Source organism: Meleagris gallopavo, chromosome 1, assembly GCF_000146605.3.
Source record: "Meleagris gallopavo isolate NT-WF06-2002-E0010 breed Aviagen turkey brand Nicholas breeding stock chromosome 1, Turkey_5.1, whole genome shotgun sequence".
In the NCBI taxonomy this organism is placed as follows: domain Eukaryota; kingdom Metazoa; phylum Chordata; class Aves; order Galliformes; family Phasianidae; genus Meleagris; species Meleagris gallopavo.
Window position 1 is genome coordinate 10501425 of NC_015011.2, and position 18609 is coordinate 10520033.

Consider the following 18609-nt stretch of genomic DNA (forward strand, 5'->3'; position numbering starts at 1 on the left):
CACCACAGCCTTAGGGGAATAAAACTACACAGCCTGAAACCTAAAGGAGGTTGGATGGGGTGGTTGTGATGTGTTGGGTGCCTTAGACTACTACTTCTGTGTGACCTTTAATAGGAGCAAAAACATATTTCATTTTTGAGCTGTCTTTCCCTAGACAGTACACAGTGTTGAAATCCCACATTCTGGCAGAAAAAAAAGAGCATAAAGCAGTGTCTGTTCAGATTTGTTTAAATAAAAAGTGCAAACCTAATTTCTAGCAGAATGTGGTTGACCATGGGAAATGCAAACAGCTAAAGGAATGGCAATTCATCTCTCAATGTCCTTCGGTCAAAACTTCAGCCAAGCGCAAGCCGTGCCATGGCAACGCCTGGTTTCCCCATGTGTTTGGTGTCAGGCTGGGGCCGCATTCACAGGAGCTCACACTTGATGTTTGCTGTCATCTCCTTTGATTTACAATCGGAGCATAACGGGAAGCAAACTCACGCCAGTGATGTCTGTGTCCTCCCGCCCGCAGGTACTACAGTGCGACCATCCTGCAGATGTCGGGGGTTGAGGATGACAGGCTGGCCATCTGGCTGGCTGCCCTCACGGCCTTCATCAACTTCATCTTCACTCTGGTGGGAGTCTGGCTCGTTGAGAGGATGGGCCGCCGGAAGCTGACACTGGGCAGCTTAGCTGGTGAGTGCCTTGGGAGTGAGACGTGCCTTCCTCGTGGTTACATGAATGAAACAAAGACATTCCAAGCGCTAACTTTATCAAAGTAATCCTCTTCAAACTAATGGTGTTGACTCTTGTCTCCTCGCTGAAATCATGTAGCTTATCAAGAAGAGCAGTACAATACAGGTGGCAGTCTCTGGCTGAACATCTGAAGGCTGTGGTATTTCCAAGATCAGAGTCTGGAAAGAGATTCTTGCTCCTCTTGGATTAATGCTCACAGCTGCTTAGCTGGCAAGCTTGATTGTCTCTGTATCTCACTCTGCTGTTCCTGTGTGGGACCCAGACTTACTGCAGATGTGATAGAGCAGAGAGGAATACCTGCCAGAGCCCTGCCCACCTGCAGTCCCCCCAGAATAGGTATCTGTCTGCCCGCAGCATTTGGATGCCTTCTTTTAGGCCAAACAGTGATGGCAGTATTGCATGTATTTTGGTACAGTTACCTAAACTGGTAAATTATGACATGGACTTGTGGCATGTTTGGTATTTCCAGGTTGTAAGAAATCAGTGTTTGATGTGTTGTGATGCTGATTTGGAGCTGAGTAACCCAAAATGTTTTTCATGATCCAAGTTCAGAACGTGGATGTGGAGGGAGGTTGAGAAAGCACATTCCTCACATCTTAAAAAAATGAACAAAAATCTCAGAGGGTTACCTTTATGTAGAATCATGGAATGGTTTGGATTGGGTTGGAATGGACTTTAAAGCCCACCCATCCCCAACGCCTGCCGTGGGCTGGCTGCCCCCCACCAGCTCAGGCTGCCCAGGGCCCCATCCAACCTGGCTCTGAGCTGCAAGGATGGGGCACCCACAGCTCTATGGCCAGGGCCTCACTGCCCTCTGAGTAATGATCTTCCTCCTAACATCTAACATAAATCTCCCCTCTTTTATTTCAAAACTATTCCCCCTTGTTGTATCACTATCAGATTGTGTACAGAATCAGCCTCCATCTTGTTTATAAGCTTTGTTTAGATACTGAAAGGCTGTAGTGAAGTCTCCCCCAGAGCCTTTTCTTCAGGCTGAACAAAGGAGGACAATCGCCTCCCCCTCCCTGCTGGCCACCCCTCTGTTGATGCAGCTCAGAATACTGTTGGCCTTTGGGGCTGCAAGCACACACTGTTGGCTTGTGCCCAGCTTTTTGTCCACCCAGACTTCCGAGTCGTTCTCCACAGGGTGGCTCTCAAGGAGTCCTTCTCCCAGTTTGTACGCGTATCTGGGATTGCCCTGACCCAAGTGCATCACCTTGACCTTTGGATGACATCCTTTTATCAGCCCACCTTCAGATCTGTTAAAATACTTTTCCTCTGTGGGTTCTTTTGTGTAGCCAGTATCACATCTTTCAGAGAAAAAAGCTCCAGTTCTGTACTGTTACCTGGCTCAATTCCTTTTTTCCTTTGATTATCTCTTTTGTTTGAAATACAATTCTAGCATTTCCTGAAACTTGCTTTGCGGGCACTATCTCTCATTTATACTCTAATAGAATTTATTCTGTTTTTATATATTTCTGTGTTATGCCATGACACCTCATATGTCTGGCCAGTCCTGGCCAACAGTTCACTGCTTGCCTGGAACCACCATACAGGTGTGATTACCAAGTGGATTTTGTACACAATCACTGAACTCTTCTTTTTGGCTCTGGTTGATGTATTCAAAGGTTGTAAGACTGAATGTAGATAGTAATGTGTCTTTCAAAACATATGAGTCATGGAACAGATGAGAGGATAGAAATAAGACACCAAATTAGCAAAGGAGAATAACGCAGTTAAGGGTTATTTGTTTATAGAATTTGGACATGAAGTCACTAGTAATGATATTTGTGTTCCTTGTTCTGTAGTTGGCAGCCCACTGTCAGTCTGCAGCATCACTTGATCCATGCTGCATTCTCACTGTGCTCAGTATTGCACAGTCTCTGCTTAAGGCAAATATGGCAGCAATAATGACAGTAATGAAATCCCACGTCATGTCTGTGCTATTTAGAATTTCTTGATACAAGTGTTGACAGAGATTTAGGTAGTGGTGAGTGTGATGTTCTTTTCTTAGCAAGTGGGCTAACATGATAATTACTAAATCAGCTGGTGGATTGTGTTTTCAACAGTAAGTTTTTTATCTCAGATAAGCTTCTATATTACTGCTGTACTTTATGTTTCTAAGGAAATCAACTTTCACATGGAGTTATTACACTGGATGCTTTTCTGGGGAAAGCATGTGAGCCCCAGTATAAAATGAGGGTTGAACTGCTACCTCTGTCTGCAAGGTTGCTGGTTTTGTTCTTTTTTTTTGTAAAGGCTAATGGATTTGGTGTTTTTGTAAAAAGATGGTAAGATTAATATTTTGATGAAACATCCACACACTTTTAGTTACTGATTCTTCTTAATTTCACTTTCATGTATCTTGGCAACGATTCTCCATCTTTCTTTTCCTCTTTGTGTATTTCTTTTCTCAATTTTATTCATTGTGAAATGTTGGAATTTTGGTAAGTGCAGTATCCCATTTTATTTGTGTTTTCCTTTTGTTCCTTCAGAAACTGGCAATTTGAAAGCATGGTGGTATTTGGGCATTTGACAATTTGTATTTTTGTTTGTGGTGGAATGGATCTGGAATATCTTCAAGATATTTATCCTTTTTTTCATCTCAGTTAATGGCATACTACAACTGTATGTTTTTGTGAACCTTAAACAAACCTTTCACAGAATGACAACATATAATAAACTTAATTCACCAATTTTATAATTCAGTACTTCTCCAAAGAAATAAGACGTGCAGAGGTACTGTAACTGCACATTTGTGTATTTAGTTAATTTGAAAGAAAGACATGACATATTTAGAATGAATATAAATAAGATTATGGGTCCTCTCTAAGTATATTTGCTGTCTGGTTCATGGCATTTTGAAAGCTTAGTAAATACAGAAAGTACAGTAAATCTAGTACAATATTGCACCTGCCCAGAAAAATGGAATTATCAGCATAGCTGGTCGCCATAGCAGTACAAAGCCCAGTATACAATAAATTCAAATTGTATTTTATGGTGGATAGTTGCTATCTCACATATGGTTTGTGATTGAATTTACGATCTCAGTTGCCTCCATTCAGGTAACTGCATTCCAGTAATCTTGAGTTCATACATATTCATATCTATTAGTCATGGTTTCTGCACAGACACGTTAATGAATTATATTTTTATGATCTTGGAGCCTAAGATATTATTTATATTTGAGAAAAAAAATGCTATTCTTGAAGGATTTGCTAGAAAACTCTTGTTGAGAGAGAAAAAATTAAGAATCAAAAAGTAAAAATGGAGAATGTGTAATTCTTAAAGACTGAGAAGAGTGACACATTAAGGTTTTCAATGCAGTGACATTTTTAAAGGTTTGCACAGGTGAGTTCTGTGAATTTCTATCATGTAGAGCAAGAGCTTGCTGAGGCATTTTCTTGGATTGAATATCCTTATTTGCCCTCAACCATTACGCTATGACATTGCATACTTCAGAATGCATTACAGCCTTCCAATTGGAATGTCCTTTGTGGTGCCTGAGTTTTTGTATGCTAAGGAAAATATTATAAAACAATCAGTAACCAATCCACAAATAAAGTTATAAGAAGTTCTGTATTTTTGGTTTTCTATACATGATGGTCTGTGGGACCTCTCAAAATACACCTACTTGCATACTTGCTATTTATGTGACATAGAATGTATTTTATTCAACATAGAATTAAATGCCTCACCAACTACCAAGATGTAAAGATTTCATTAGTCTGAGTTCAAGCTGGTTGCAATACTCAGTAATGGATTATACTGATTTCATTAAAATGTTGCAGCAAAAACTGTGTGTGTGTGACAAATAGCAAAGCTGCATAGAGCTCAGGCAATGACCTGCTTTACAAAGTAGGAATCTTGTGCGTGTACAAGAAATTTGTTGGAGCCAGGAGCAAAGAGGTGGGAGGGGCTCTTTCCTATCAGGTTTGTTACATGCAATCCGTGAAACAAGAAGTTCTCAAACTGCAGTTGGGCATTTGGTTGGGCATTCCAATGAATAGTCAGATTTCTCTTGTTTGACAAAGGGAAGAATAATTGATGGAAAAGCTGATGCTATTTTCTGTCTTACAGGAAAGCCTGCAAGTCTGGGAATGGGAGGAAATGTGATGTAGACACTGCTGTTAAATTTTACCTTTACAGCACTTTTCAACACTGAAAAGAGTTTGTTCATTCAAGCAGCCTTCAATTCCACATATGACAAAAAAGTCTTGACCTATTAATTGAATATCTGGATGTTAAACCTGATTCACTTGACTTTAATATCTAACCTAATTCAAGATGAAGATGTTGCATAAAGGGAATTCTTCTCAGGTTCTCATCACAGCTGCTCTGTGTAATGGCAAATGCTGCGTGCATAATAATTGGGTACCTTGCTTTCTCAAGCGTAGCTCAGTTCAGTAGAGAATTATTTCATGTTTTCTGGAGAAAAGTATCACATTGTTCTTTGTCTGTATTTTTAGGCACGGCTGTAGCACTCATTATCCTAGCTTCGGGATTTTTGCTGTCAGCTCAGGTCTCGCCAAGAGTCACACTTAATCCACCAGATCCTTCACATCAAAACTCTACCTGCACAAAATACAGGTGAGATTTCATGGTCTTTCTTGAAGACTTTTTTTTCCAGCTAGCTGGATTTTACAACCTCATGTGGGCAGTGGATAAGTATTCACACACTCTAGTTTAAGGAATTAAGTAGGATACCTAAAGTTAAAATCTTTACTTCCCTCAATAGAGAGGAAAATTAGACTCTTTGGTTAAATGGTGTGAATAATCCTTTGTAGTTTCTTGGATAAAGTAGAGCAGTTAAGCACCAGACTGCACACTTGAGATCTTCTTTGTTATACGAGATCTGCTGAAGTTCCCAGTGGACACCAAGTTTGAAATATTTTAGAAGTAATTTGCAAATATGGTTGCTGTTATTAATCTGCTTGTAGAGTCATCATCTGTAACAGCTGTGAACTGTCGAAAAGAATGTGTTCCTTGCCTTTTGTTTTAGCACCAAGCAAACAACAAAGAACTTTCCAACAATTGTAATTACAGACCAAGTAATAGTTAAAACAAATCTGATTTTTTGACTTTTTATTCTGTAGTATATAAAATATTCCCATCTGTATGCAATTGTGGTTTCAAATAAGATAATTTCTAAGGTGTTATGAATGTGCCATTTTCTATATTTTGTGTTTTCTTACTCATGTGTGAGTGCACGTTCACCTAGCTGGCAGGCTGGAAATGTCAGTGCCCTAATTGAGACAAAACTGGCTATGTGACTGAAGAAATTCTGAAGTTCAAAACAAGTTGTACATGTGTTGGTTATAGACATAAAACTGAGAAATGAATGGTATGTTTCTGGTCTCCTAGAGGTGTTGCTTAGAAATATGGTTCAAGGCTTTTTGTATGCTAGAACAATGATTCTGAGGAACTGAAATTTCACAGGCCCATGTGGACAGGAAGGAAAGTCTTCAGATCAGTACACAGATGCTAATACTACCAGATATGAGGATCACAACTTTCAAAAGCTGTGTTTTTATTTTTTTTTCCACTGCGATGTCAGCTTTATTGCTATTTTTTAGATATGCCTAGACAGTTTTTTAAACTACAAGTAAACTAGTTAAAGAATGAAGATGGGGGAAAAGAGCTTTCAGATGCTCTCCTTTAGGAGTAAGATAATGTTAACAGCAAGATGTCAAAAGGATTTGCCTCAGACTTTGGTTATTAACTGTTTGGACAAGATGTCTGGAGAAAGCTGATGCACCACTTGCAGAACTTATTTGCTATCTAATGAAAGTAGATGATTATATAACCTGAAACAAAATTGCATATAAGAAATATGGTTAGTTCACATTCAGTATTGTGAGCACTTCTAGCTAAAAACGGGACCAAATGAAGCAAGTAGTTCATTAAATAAAGGCACATTATTTAATGATTATTGGAATGCTTTAATCTGTTGTGATTTCTGACATGAAGAGAGCAAAAGCAGATATGATAATTCGAGGGATCTAGATAAGAGTAAGAAAATCAGTGACACGTTTTCATATGGGTGTATTCTGAAAAAGAATGAGCTCTCTTAGACAATACAACATAGTTAAAATAGTGTAAATGTAAAATAGTGAGCAGTGTATGAGAGATCTTCAGGAGCTTTTGTTTTCATCTTGTAATATAACACTGGAAAGAGACACAAAAGCCAGGTGAGATGTTAGTAACATATATAACAAATCACAGAATTAGGCTACAGCACCCACTCTTTAAAAGGATTCAATAAAAAACAAGCATTTACATCATGAATGATGACTTTCACACATGTGTATAAAAATTTATATATCTGGGATATCAATTTTCCTGATTTAAAACATCCCCAAACTCCTTCAGAATAATGAATTTCAGTGTCCAGAATGGAAGTCAATGGCAGCTTGCTTCTGTCTCAGTACCAGAAGCCTCAAAATTCCCAGGGTTTTCAGCCCAGGTTGCAGGAACTACACAAAATGCTGTTCTCTTTTTTAGCATAGATCAAGGGAAGAAGAGACAATTTTAAAAAACATTTCATCCCCCGTGGTATCCCCAGTGCACCCTGGTTTCAGCATGCCTTTCTGCTGAGCTCTTGTAGCTATACAGAAAGCATATAGATTAATTTATTCCTTTATCTGAATTATTTTTGGAGTGGGTGACATAGAACTATGAAGAAGTGGCTATTTGAGATACCAGTCATTTGCTTTCTGTGTAAGTGGTCAGTAGGTTAAATTAAATTTTAAAAAATGTTTGTGTCATGAGCAAGCAGATGGCATCCTCACCAATCAACCTGTTAGAAGATGGAAGTTAGTTTTTCATATGTCCCCTGCAAGGGTTTATTGCTGCTTAATCCATATTTTGCTCACTTCAGTATAACTGCTGATATCTCATTCTGCTTAGTATTGTACTTTGCAAGCCTCTAATAGGTCTCAGGAACTTGTGGAAAACCAAAAGCCAGCAGGACTTCAGAAGATGAACACATAATGTCATGTCCCTGTGGCCACTGTAACCACTTTCAAATGAGCGTGCCTACACAAATGCAGCCAGCAGTTCTTCAGGTAGCGTGGTGCAGGGCTTCTCTGGGGTGAGGTGCACTTTCCAGGCTCTACACCTTTGTGCAGATTGGATGCTTCATAGTGTAGGGGGACTCCAAAATATCACTTTTATTTATCTTTGCCAAAATGTATTTGGAAGTTAAAACAACATCAGCAAAATTTATTTTGCCGACAGAGGTTTTGCTGATACGGTGCAGGGTAAAAGTGCTTTTTATGTTTGCAGATCTGCTCGATTAAAATAAGCATGAGTGTCCATGATGGAAGCTTAGAACTACTACAAATAGCCTGTTTGTTTGTTGTTCCCTTGATCTGTATTCCTCTGCACAGATTAATTCCTGCTGCTGGAAGAATAGTAATGAAGATACAACGGACTGACAAATAAAGAGCACTGACAGCATTCTGAAAAATACACCTAGGGCTGGAATACTGTCTTTTGAAAGAGCTGTGCCCTGCAGACAGACACATGTTTTTTGCAGAATGCAAAGCAATAAGGTGCTCTGCAAATATCAAGTAAACTATTTTCATTTGCTGTAGAGAAGTACAATATGATAGTGGAGCAACAGTCAAAAAATAATGCATAAGCAGTGAAAAAAATCAAATGTAATCTTTATTCACAAGGTCATCATGGAGACAGCACAAGTCCTGGCCATTGAAGGCCTCCACACCTCCTCACAGCTGTCTCACCAAGGGAAGGAAAGGGGAAGACCTTCCTATGTACTGCTCTTGAATCAAATTTTATTTTCACACTCAGCCCATGTGAGGCTGTGCAGGTGTTCGCAGTGTGACCATGTCTCTTCTTTGATCTGAGTCTGTTCAACAGAAAAGCTGCAATCTATTACTTACCTTCAAGGACATAGGGAAGTTCAGAGGTAAATTTAGGAGTACAGAATAGCAGGATTCCAAAATCTGTCATTGAGAAAAGATGAGTTGGCCTCTCCTGCTGTTTTCTTCAATTCTCAATGCTATAAAGATGTTCCAGTTTTATGGGGTCCTGCCTGCTTCTGAGAAGAGGTCAAGTCTAGACCAGGTGCAGTAGCTGGCTTCTGTCTTTTTTCAGTATTCAGCAAATCTTGGTGACCATACGACTCCACCTTTCTTTGGGAAATTGACCCATTTCTGAACAATGACCATTGTCCTGTGTCCTTGTGTTCTTGCCCTTTTTATCTTCCTCCAGTCAACTTCCTCCAGTCTCTTTTACTGTACTGCTTAAGATTTGATCAGCTGTACAAGACATAATGTGAACTTGTTCTGCTTAAGAAATGCTGCTATGTGAAAATGGTAAATTTGGGGTTGATCTCAGGCCGACCCTGAGGCTCATACTGTAGGGAAATGATACCTATACAGAACTTCCTCAGGTTCCTTCCCAAACTGGTTGTCTCCATAGTTTCAGTAAAACAATCTGGGCAGCGCCAGCTGGGCTGAACACACAAGGATTCCCTTGTTCTTCTTTGACTTTGTCATCCTCACATGGTTCGAGGTCCTGAGTTCAACGTATGCTTATACACCACTGAGCTAAGGCTCCAACACTGAGTACTGTTACACATTAATTATAGTAGATAGGCAATAGGCAAAAATATGTACTTTCTTTATGAAATTAGCAAAAATGTTTTATTGTGACCAGCCCTGAATTAAGACTGGTTATAGTGCTTTAAACAGCTTTAGTAAAAATAAAGTACATACTCCATTAATTAAGTATTTAATATAAATAGAGCAAACTATTGTACTTTATTTTTCCAAGTTAACTCATTAACAGTCTGAGCTCAGGATCCTTCATAATGTCACTATACCTCAGAACCAGTATTTTTTAAAAAATATGATGTGTGGGTCAGCATCCCAGCACACCAGCTGCTGGCGGGCTGCTTCTGGCAGCAGGGGTGCAGCCATGAGGACCTAAGCACATCAGGTACATATGTGCATTACCTCTCAGACTGTCAGCAGAGCCCAGCAAATAGCTTCTGTAGTTTAGTTTCTTGCGATAGTGGAAAAATGCTTCTGAAGCCCTGCTGTGTTTTTCTCATTTGTGTTGAATATCCTATTTCCTGTGTCCCAGATATGGCAGCTTGAAGTAGTAGCTTGCAGTTTCCAAGGATTTAACTACTTAAAGTATACTCCATATTCTTTGCTCAGTGGTATGTGATCAATCAGAATTTAATGATTGGCTTTTGGAAGCAACATAGGAATCATCAGAAGGATAAGGAAGTGCTTGTTTTTGTGCCTGAGGTGCAGCGAGGCACATGCAAACAGCACTAGACCTTGAACACAAGTTCAGGATTAGGAGCAGGAGTGGAGGTCAGCAGGCACTCAACATCGAAATTTCCTCTATGGAAAAGACCCAGTCTCTCAGGGCAGAGGAAAATGTCTTGCGTGTTGTGAATGGATCAGATTTTCATAGTAATACAGTTATATAACTGCAAAATGTAGAAGAGAAAGCTGAAAGTTCCTAAAAATGAAGCAAAAGTGAAAACTGATAAAATGTTTTGAAATTAACAATTCCAAATTTGAGGCTTGGCTAGAAGAAATGTAACACAGCTTGGCAGAAAGAGTAGCAGTGCTTGCAGAACAAGAACAGTGGACAAAGCTTTTTTACTACTGAATCACTCAACAAAAATCTGCAAGGTACAGTTTGCAGCTCTAATTAAGAGACCCCTGAGAGTTGTAAGAAAGCCGTACTTAGAAGTACTTCTATCAATATTAAAACACAAAATACAGTGACAATCCAAACGTAAGTATGGAGTACTCTAAACAGTGGAGGAAAGAAAAGTAGGGAAGCAATTGTCAGCCTTTCATTGGCATCTGGAGGATCGTTTCAACAGGACAGAGATTTTATTTCATCTTCTTATGAGACTGCGCCAGAGGCTTCTAAACTACAGTGTTGGAAAGCAAGCAAGCTGTACTTTTGGTTCAGAAAAGGTGTGCACAGCCAGCTGATTAATTATACATCTAAATACTTCAAATCTTTCAGAGGAAGAGGAAGGAATTGTCAACTTCTAGCCTCAGAAAAAAAAAAAGTTAATAGGGCAGGCTGCTTCCTGAAAGCTTGTGTGGCCAGGCTGACAGGAAACTGCTAGCCAGGGACCTCAAAGCTAGTGCTGTCAGGCTTTCAAAGCTTCAGATATTCCCATTTGGTCAGATGAAAAGAATGTAAGAGCTTGGGAAGCCTCAGCTGAGTTGACACCATGAGAGTGGGGAATTACAAGTTTGGGGACAAGCAGTCTCCTAACTGTCCATCAGCTTGTTGGTAAATGTGCTTTGATGATGAAGCAGTCCCAGAAATCCCATTCCTTGGCTCTTCCCAATAAACTGAGGGGCCAGGATACTGAGACTTCTGTTTTGAGGGCTTCATTCAACTGACCTGCAAAGAAGCAAGGACTTCTGGAGCCTTGCTTTCCTGGTTCTCTACTTGTTGTTACTCTGCTAGGTAGGCTGAAGCACCTGAAGTCTTGCCTTCTTGTTGGCTTGCCTAGGATCCAGCAGTGAGGGCACTAGGTGCACTGCAGAACCTTCCTGCTGCCTGGCTTCATCAAAATCAAATAATCTCTGCCAGATATTTCAATTCTGACAAACTGACAGTCTCACTGAAAACATGCTGTCAGGGAATTTTCTGCTGGCTCTTCATGAAGGAGCCCGTTTCCAAGACACTACCTCGTAACCTTAGCATGGAAATCAATATGTCCTGATAAAGTGCAGGAAATGCATTTCCCTTTTATAATTGGATGCAAACATCCTTCTTAACATAGACATCCTGGTGTATTTTGGGATGGAGCTTTCAATGCCATAACTGGACTGCAGTGTGTATTTGAATAAGTGGCAGCATTTCTATTTTCTATTTCATTATTCTGACATACAGTTGGGTATATCTGGGTAGGGCTGATAAGAAGGTACATTTGAGGACAGGGAGGAGATCAGTAGTCGATAGTTAGATGTCAGTAAGCATTATATTGTACATTTCTTCTCCTGGTTCATTATGCTTCCTGATTTGTCAGCATCACTGTGAGCATGTATGCAAGAACATGGGCTCAAGTTCAAATTGTTTAAACATTTCTATTTAGCAAACAATAATAGGCTGAAGTGAAGAAGAGCATAAGCCTGAAAATAACACATATTTTATGTCTACTTTAATTTTTGGATTGTTAATCTGTTATGAGTAACAATAATCTCTGATTTTTGACATCACTTGAAATCCAGCAGCCTTTATAATGTTGAACGGCAACTGCAAGACACAGTTATGCACACTAATAAAGCCTGAGGACAGCTGAAGTAACAGACCTGTAGCCAGGCACTGAAATTAATAATCAAATTTTTAATTTTTTCTGGACCAGTGAATGAAGAAGGAGTAACTAATGAGATACGTTCTGCTTCACGACTGATGACCATATCCAGCTCTGTATGTAGTTATATGGAGCTGTAGAGAGTTGTATGTAGTGTAGAGCGAGCTCAGTAGGACAGAAAAAAGAGTTTAATTTTGCCATGCATATCGTGTGTGGATTTTTGTGAGGATGCTGAGGTTGATGATGAAGTGTTCCACCCCTGTTCCATCCTTCACAGGGAGCACCACAGGGATGATACCCATCATTGTGTCTCAGTGTTCATTCCTATGCACTCTTGTGCTGTTCTGCCTGGTGCTGTGTACTTGGCTGTATTTCTGCTTGAGGTAAAACCCACAAAAAGTAAATCTAGAGAACCTTCAGTCCTGTAATACTCCTGAGAGAACTCCTGCCTATAACTTACACTTTAATGTGCCATATTTTCCACCTGATGTTCATGTTAAATATAATTAGCATGTGTTTGATTTGAAAATCCACCACTGCACTGGATAGCACACGGTGTTTGGAGGTAGCAGCCTTCTGTGCTAGAAAGCTAGGCTGAGTTGGAACAGGAGTCTTTATAGAAATTTATTTTGTTAAAAAATACTTTGATATGCAACATTTCTGAAGTGGATGGCGTTCTGTGGTTTGAAAATCATATACTAGCACTCTGTTTGACATCATATCATTTTTTTCATTAGTAGGTGCTATAATAATTTAGTTATTTTGTAATTGTTATTATATACCTGAACATTCATGATTCATAAAAAATATAGAATATTTTATCTAAAAATATATAAAACATAAAAAATTAATCTGCTATCTTCTGCTTCTGTTCTGTTTTGATTGCTGTCCATTGCTGTGATTAATTTAACAATAATTAACAAAATGCAACTAACTTTAGCTAATGTAATATTGAAGTGTTCCTTTCAAGGCTTATAATTGCAGAGCTGTATTCTTTTTATCTATGTATGCAAGAGAAGAAAGAAATCTCTACTGCTAAGATGATGAAATTATTTAAAAAAAAAAAAAAGCTAGATGTTGAAACCTGAATTTGAGCTCTCAGTTATGCAACAGGAAGGTGTACATTTAGTTTCTAAAGAGCAGACAGTCTGGAAATTCTGCAATCATTTGATAATTTAGAAAGCCTGCAGTCACAAAGAGTACATGGTGCTGAAACTTCAGAGAAGTATAAAAGTGCCTACTTCAAATTAATGCATTGGTTTCAATGCTTTCCCCGACTTTTTGCCAAGTATCATACAAACTCACCTTATTATACTGCTTTTAGAAACATCCTAGTAAGGGAAGTTAGAATAACTCAGTGGTAAACGTGCTTTCGGATTTTTAAAATCCTTATAATCTACTTCATCAATTTAGATTTTGAAACTTTGTTATCCAGTTACTTTTACATTTGCTAATTACACTGTAGTAGTTTTAGCAGATTATTTCTTCATTCACTTAGTGATTGCTATGATAAAGAGTCTGGAAAAGTTTGCAGCCTTGTCACTCGAATCACTCTCAAGAATGCATTGACTAAACTTTGCCTCAATGTGAGCATTTCTTGCTCTATAAGAATCCCAAGGAAATCTGAGACGTATTTATGGAGCTGGCAAATATGATACACAGGAATGATCGAAGGAGCACTGCTCGCCACAGTAAAGGGCAGATGGGATATTTTGGGGCACTGGATGCCGCTATATGAATTGGCTCCACTGACATATTTACTCTGCCTAGAACTCATTGCCTGAGTTCTCACATGGAGATATAATTTCAGATTGACTCCCAAATCCATATGTGCCCAAATCCTAGCTTGGTTATCAATTGTATGATAGGCAATTATTTCTATTCAACCACCCATCTATCTTTGTTTTTAAATTCAAAGTTGATTTTATAGGAGAATTCTCCTGAATCCTGATCAAGATTCACAGGGCTCAAGATTTGCAAGTAGTCTTGCCCTTTGCTGAAATGTCGTGCAGACGAAGGAGAAAGTTATTTGTATTCTCTTTTGGGTCATTTCTATTATCTTGTCTTCAGCACTGACAACTTGATTATGTGCATCCCAAGAATGATTAGACAATGCTGTTGGCTTTGACAGTTACAAATAAATAAAGCGTTGCTTAAGTATTTCTTTCTTTCTCTCTCTTTCAGTTACTGTAATGGATGTATGTTAGATCCGGACTGTGGTCTCTGCTACAAACTGAATAAATCAAGTGTTGTTGAGTCCTCATGCATCCCTGTTGACAAACATTCTACAATGAAAGCCGCCTGGGGCAGGTATGTCACTTTTCAAGATTTTCTGGTCTTATGCTGTACTGATGGCACATTTTGTGCTGCCAAGAACACTTTTTTAGATAGAATCTTACTCTAGGATTTTCTGAAAGAAAAAAGGAAAAACACTGTGAATAAATGGACAGTTACATTCTAACAAACGTCCTAAATAAAAACATTTATCCCAGTAGGTTCTGCATATTATCCCAGTTTTACCATGGCAGAAGTGTAACAGCAATTAGTCAAATTAACTTTCCCCAGAAGTCTTCATTTGTTCAAGGTGGCATATTCCCTAAATGCACATTTCTACCCCCTGAATTAATTTTTTTTTAAATACTTTGATTAAGAAACATTTTTATTATTGACTAATAAGGAAACCTTGTTGCTGAAGAATCTAAAATGGTAAAAATCTGAAAAGTCCAAATTGCCAAAAGCATGATTTGCAGCTTCATTTCTGTGTTCCTGTGCTTAACATGGGCAACATGATGTACATTGCACTTACCATGTAAAAATGTGTGAATTCACTGACAAGTCCCAACGTAACTGCAAAATACCCACTGATGTGCAAAATACATCACACCTCTTCTTAAGCAGCACAAAGATTCCTGGTGAAATCACAGCACTTCCCAAGTTTGCTGAAGTATTGACTGTTCTTAAAGAATGACTTTAAGAGATGGAATAAAGTCCTGGAAGGGCTTTATCAACACTTCTAAAACCATCAGGCCTAGGCTTACACTGAAGAATAGTTCAATGGCATGAGAGAATCACATAATTACTGCTGATAAGTGTGTAATTGCTGCTGATAAAACCTTCTTGCCATAGCTTATCTATGCCACCAGCACACTATAGTCATACTTGGAAAATATGCAGAAGTTTGTGTGGAGGTTTGGTCTTTTTTTGTTTGCATGTATTTCTCAGAAATTAAATCCAAGTGGGTAGCAAGTCATACTGGACAGAGTTTGGAAGATATGAAGGTATCAACTAATCGTAAACTGATCTAAAATGACTGTAAAACTGTCCTCCTTTTGATTTCAACACTATTAGCGTGTTACGCCTAGTGGCTCATTCCAGATACAGAAAGAGGCCTTCATATTCTGTCAACATTCATCTCATTTATACTGTAATTTTAAGTACTATTCTTTATTTAGCAAAATCATAAAAGCACATGGTAAGACATAAATGGAAACATAAATTTGTAAGGTATAATTGGTAGATAAACTTTATTTACTAGATAGTCTTATTATACGGCATGTGGAAAATGTAGGTATCAGTAATCCTTTTACATTTGTGATTTACTCTCACAGACCACTCCTTGTTGTACAGCCTACTGGAGCAAATTAGACAAGAAAAAAATACTTCAAGTTCAAATTGCAGAATACAATACTTATATATTGTACAATAGTTTCATAGTATAATGAGCCTGTTCAAAATCTTTAAAGCAAAAACTCAAGTTTTAAATTTGTTATATTGGTATTCATTAGAGTGAATTTCCTGCCTTAAGAAAGAAATCCAATGAAATAACTACATTTCTTTTTCCAAAGATTATGTGTGCATCCTCATGTCTAGTGTTTAATTCATTAAGTTCTAATCTTGTCTCCACCTGGTCTGCATAATCAGGAAGTTTTCTACAATCTGGTCATTCAAGCTGTAGACTGCCAGGTGCTGCCTTCTGTTACACATCCTGTGGGACTGGCATGCATCTCCCCTCCTCCTCCCACATACATCCCAATAATGGTTTGGAGGGAATAACTACAGAATTCTGGCTTCCAAGGATTCACATCATAGACTTCTTACCTCTGGATCCTCAAATGCTGAGTCTGCCTCATAGCAAAACTAGTCCCACAGAGAGGATTTCCTCTCCAAGAGGATTGCTGTGATGAAACCTGTATAGTTACATTTCCAGTTGTTCAAGGTGGCAGGAGCCATCTGTATCGTTCTGCCAGTGTGGGGAGGATGGGTGCCTAAGGGAGACCAGCTGTACTGGTGAAGAAGTTACAGCTGTGCTGTAACTGCAGTCCCCTTCTTTCACAAAGTTATGTTGTCACAGGCTAGATTTACAGCAACAAGGACTTAAAAAATATATGATATTTTTACAATGAGAAACTATTTTAATAGCTTAAAAGACAATTTTGTGAATTGTGAATATCCACTAAACATACCACACACAGCCTCTTTGTAACTTGTTTTGATGGTTTAATGCCATCCAGTATTGGCTGAATGGATTTAAGGTTCTTAAAACCTCCAGAATTAATTTTGGCCATTTTTTTTTTGGCCAGTTTTGCTTAGGAGAGAAAGAATACACAGGCTATATTATCTGGGATCTGCTGGACCTCAGTTTGTCTGGGCAGCAGTGCTGGCCATCTTCTGCGATGCTGGAGCTTCAGAGAAATGGCTTCTGCTGTGCTTGCATTGATTGTGCCACGTGGTGTTTCTGGTCTGCTGTGCTCTTGTCTTCTTTATGCTTTTCTTGCTGGAAAGATGTTAGCTGCAGACATGGAGGAGTGCATATGGTCACATCACACGATGTGCATGCAGCCACATATCTCTGCAGCCATCGTAACCCCGGAAGCCCTGCCACGTGTGTCTATTTGTGATGCATAGCCTGCCAGACAGGTGAGCAGTGCTATGAGGCCCCAGGAGAGATCTTGTCATACTGCTTTTACAGCTTGCCACAACCTCATGAGCTGACAGAGAAACCCCTCCTGTTTGTATGTTTATAGCTCTGCACTGCTCTTTACAGTTGATCCCAAGGTACTTTGATAACACTGACCTAACAGGCAATGATTTGGCTGTTATCTTAAAATACAGTAATACATTTTCATTTGCAAGAGGTTTCCCCAGTGCGAGGTTTGTATACTAGACACTACTTCTTTTTTTTTTTTTTTCCTAATCATATTTATTCAGTTACAGTGTGTTCTAAATTGAGAAGTTATAGCGCAAGGAGGGGAGAGAGCAGAGATTTTGGTCTCCTGTGGTTGCCAGGAAGGCTGTTTGTGTTGCTGTGGTTGTCATAGGAACCTAGGCAGACAATTAAACCGTCCAAATGTTTTTCTAGAAGAATATAGCATTTTGGTTCCTTTTGAATATAGGGAACTTTGCAGCCAGCAGTGGCCCCAGGAGATGGAGAATGCCATGGAAATAGTGCAAGAATAATTTAGACCAAATCCAAGTCCAGCCTCAGAGCAGTGCAGGTAATGCACAATGGGTACACTTGCAAGATCATACGCATAAGGCAAAGAAAATAGATTGTTTTTGTTATTAATCAGTTGCATAAGCCTGACTCTAATACTGGGATAACACACAGAGGAGCATCTTGTCTACCATGCTGGCACAGCCAGTGCCTCGCAGCCCACGGTGTTACTGAACCGGCTAACAAACAGCAGCTGGCATGCAAACCGTGCTGCCTCCAGCTCTGCCCAGGGACAAGTAAAAGATGGCTTCAAGACAGCATGTGAGAATGTTCTTAAATTATTCATTTTGTAACAAAAGAAGAAGAGCAGTGTCTTCTCTTGCAGTGCGTTTTGAGAGTTCTCTGTTGGAATTCTGTTTTCCAAGGCCTGTGAAAGTTTTGTAGCTGGCAGTTCTGTTTTCTTCATAAACACTGAATTATAAAATCCCCACAAAGCTGATAAAAAGCATTATCTCGGTTCTACAGATGGGAATGCAATGGGAAAATTCCAATAGGCAGCTTGGGTGGCATGGCAGAGGTCATGGGCAGAGTCAGTATTTGGTCAGTGCTGAATGTGCAGGCGGCCGCTTTCAATTCTGCACTTCTGTAGTGTAACTGAAAACCTACTCCTTCCCCACAACTGCAATTACTACCCCAGTGCTCTCAGAAACTTTGAAGTATCTCTCCATGTAATTACAATAACCCTGAAGGCCAGCCAACAGTGCTCTGGAAGAAACTTTAAATTGCATTAGTATTCTTACAGTTGAATGAATAACTGTGGAAGGAAAGGAGGTACTAATAGTGCCTTGATGTGACATTAACCCTGGCATGGGAATATTGTAGGTCCCTAGCAGGCCCACCCCTGTGAGCTAAATGGCTCTCATGAGCCACTCTGAGCAATCTCCCTCTGGGGAGAAAGATGCTGATTTTATACAGTAGACAATAATGAAGAAATAATAGCATCATTTGCAGATCAGAGGCAAGTCTAGAAGCCATCCTGTCCACAGAATTAGCTGGCAGGTCTCCACAGTCCCCCGAGGAGGACGACTGGTAGCAGAAATCTGTA

General features: G+C 39.3%; 1 protein-coding gene across 1 annotated transcript; it reads left to right on the top strand.

Moving 5' to 3' along the window:
• Positions 1 to 492: 492 nt before the first annotated feature.
• Positions 493 to 14489, top strand: LOC100549093 (proton myo-inositol cotransporter-like). The gene is made up of 3 exons (XM_010728659.3): positions 493 to 678; positions 5208 to 5328; positions 14255 to 14489. The coding sequence occupies exons 1-3, from the start codon at positions 540 to 542 to the stop codon at positions 14472 to 14474; spliced, it is 480 nt and encodes a 159-aa protein (XP_010726961.1). The 5' UTR covers positions 493 to 539; the 3' UTR covers positions 14475 to 14489.
• Positions 14490 to 18609: the final 4120 nt, after the last annotated feature.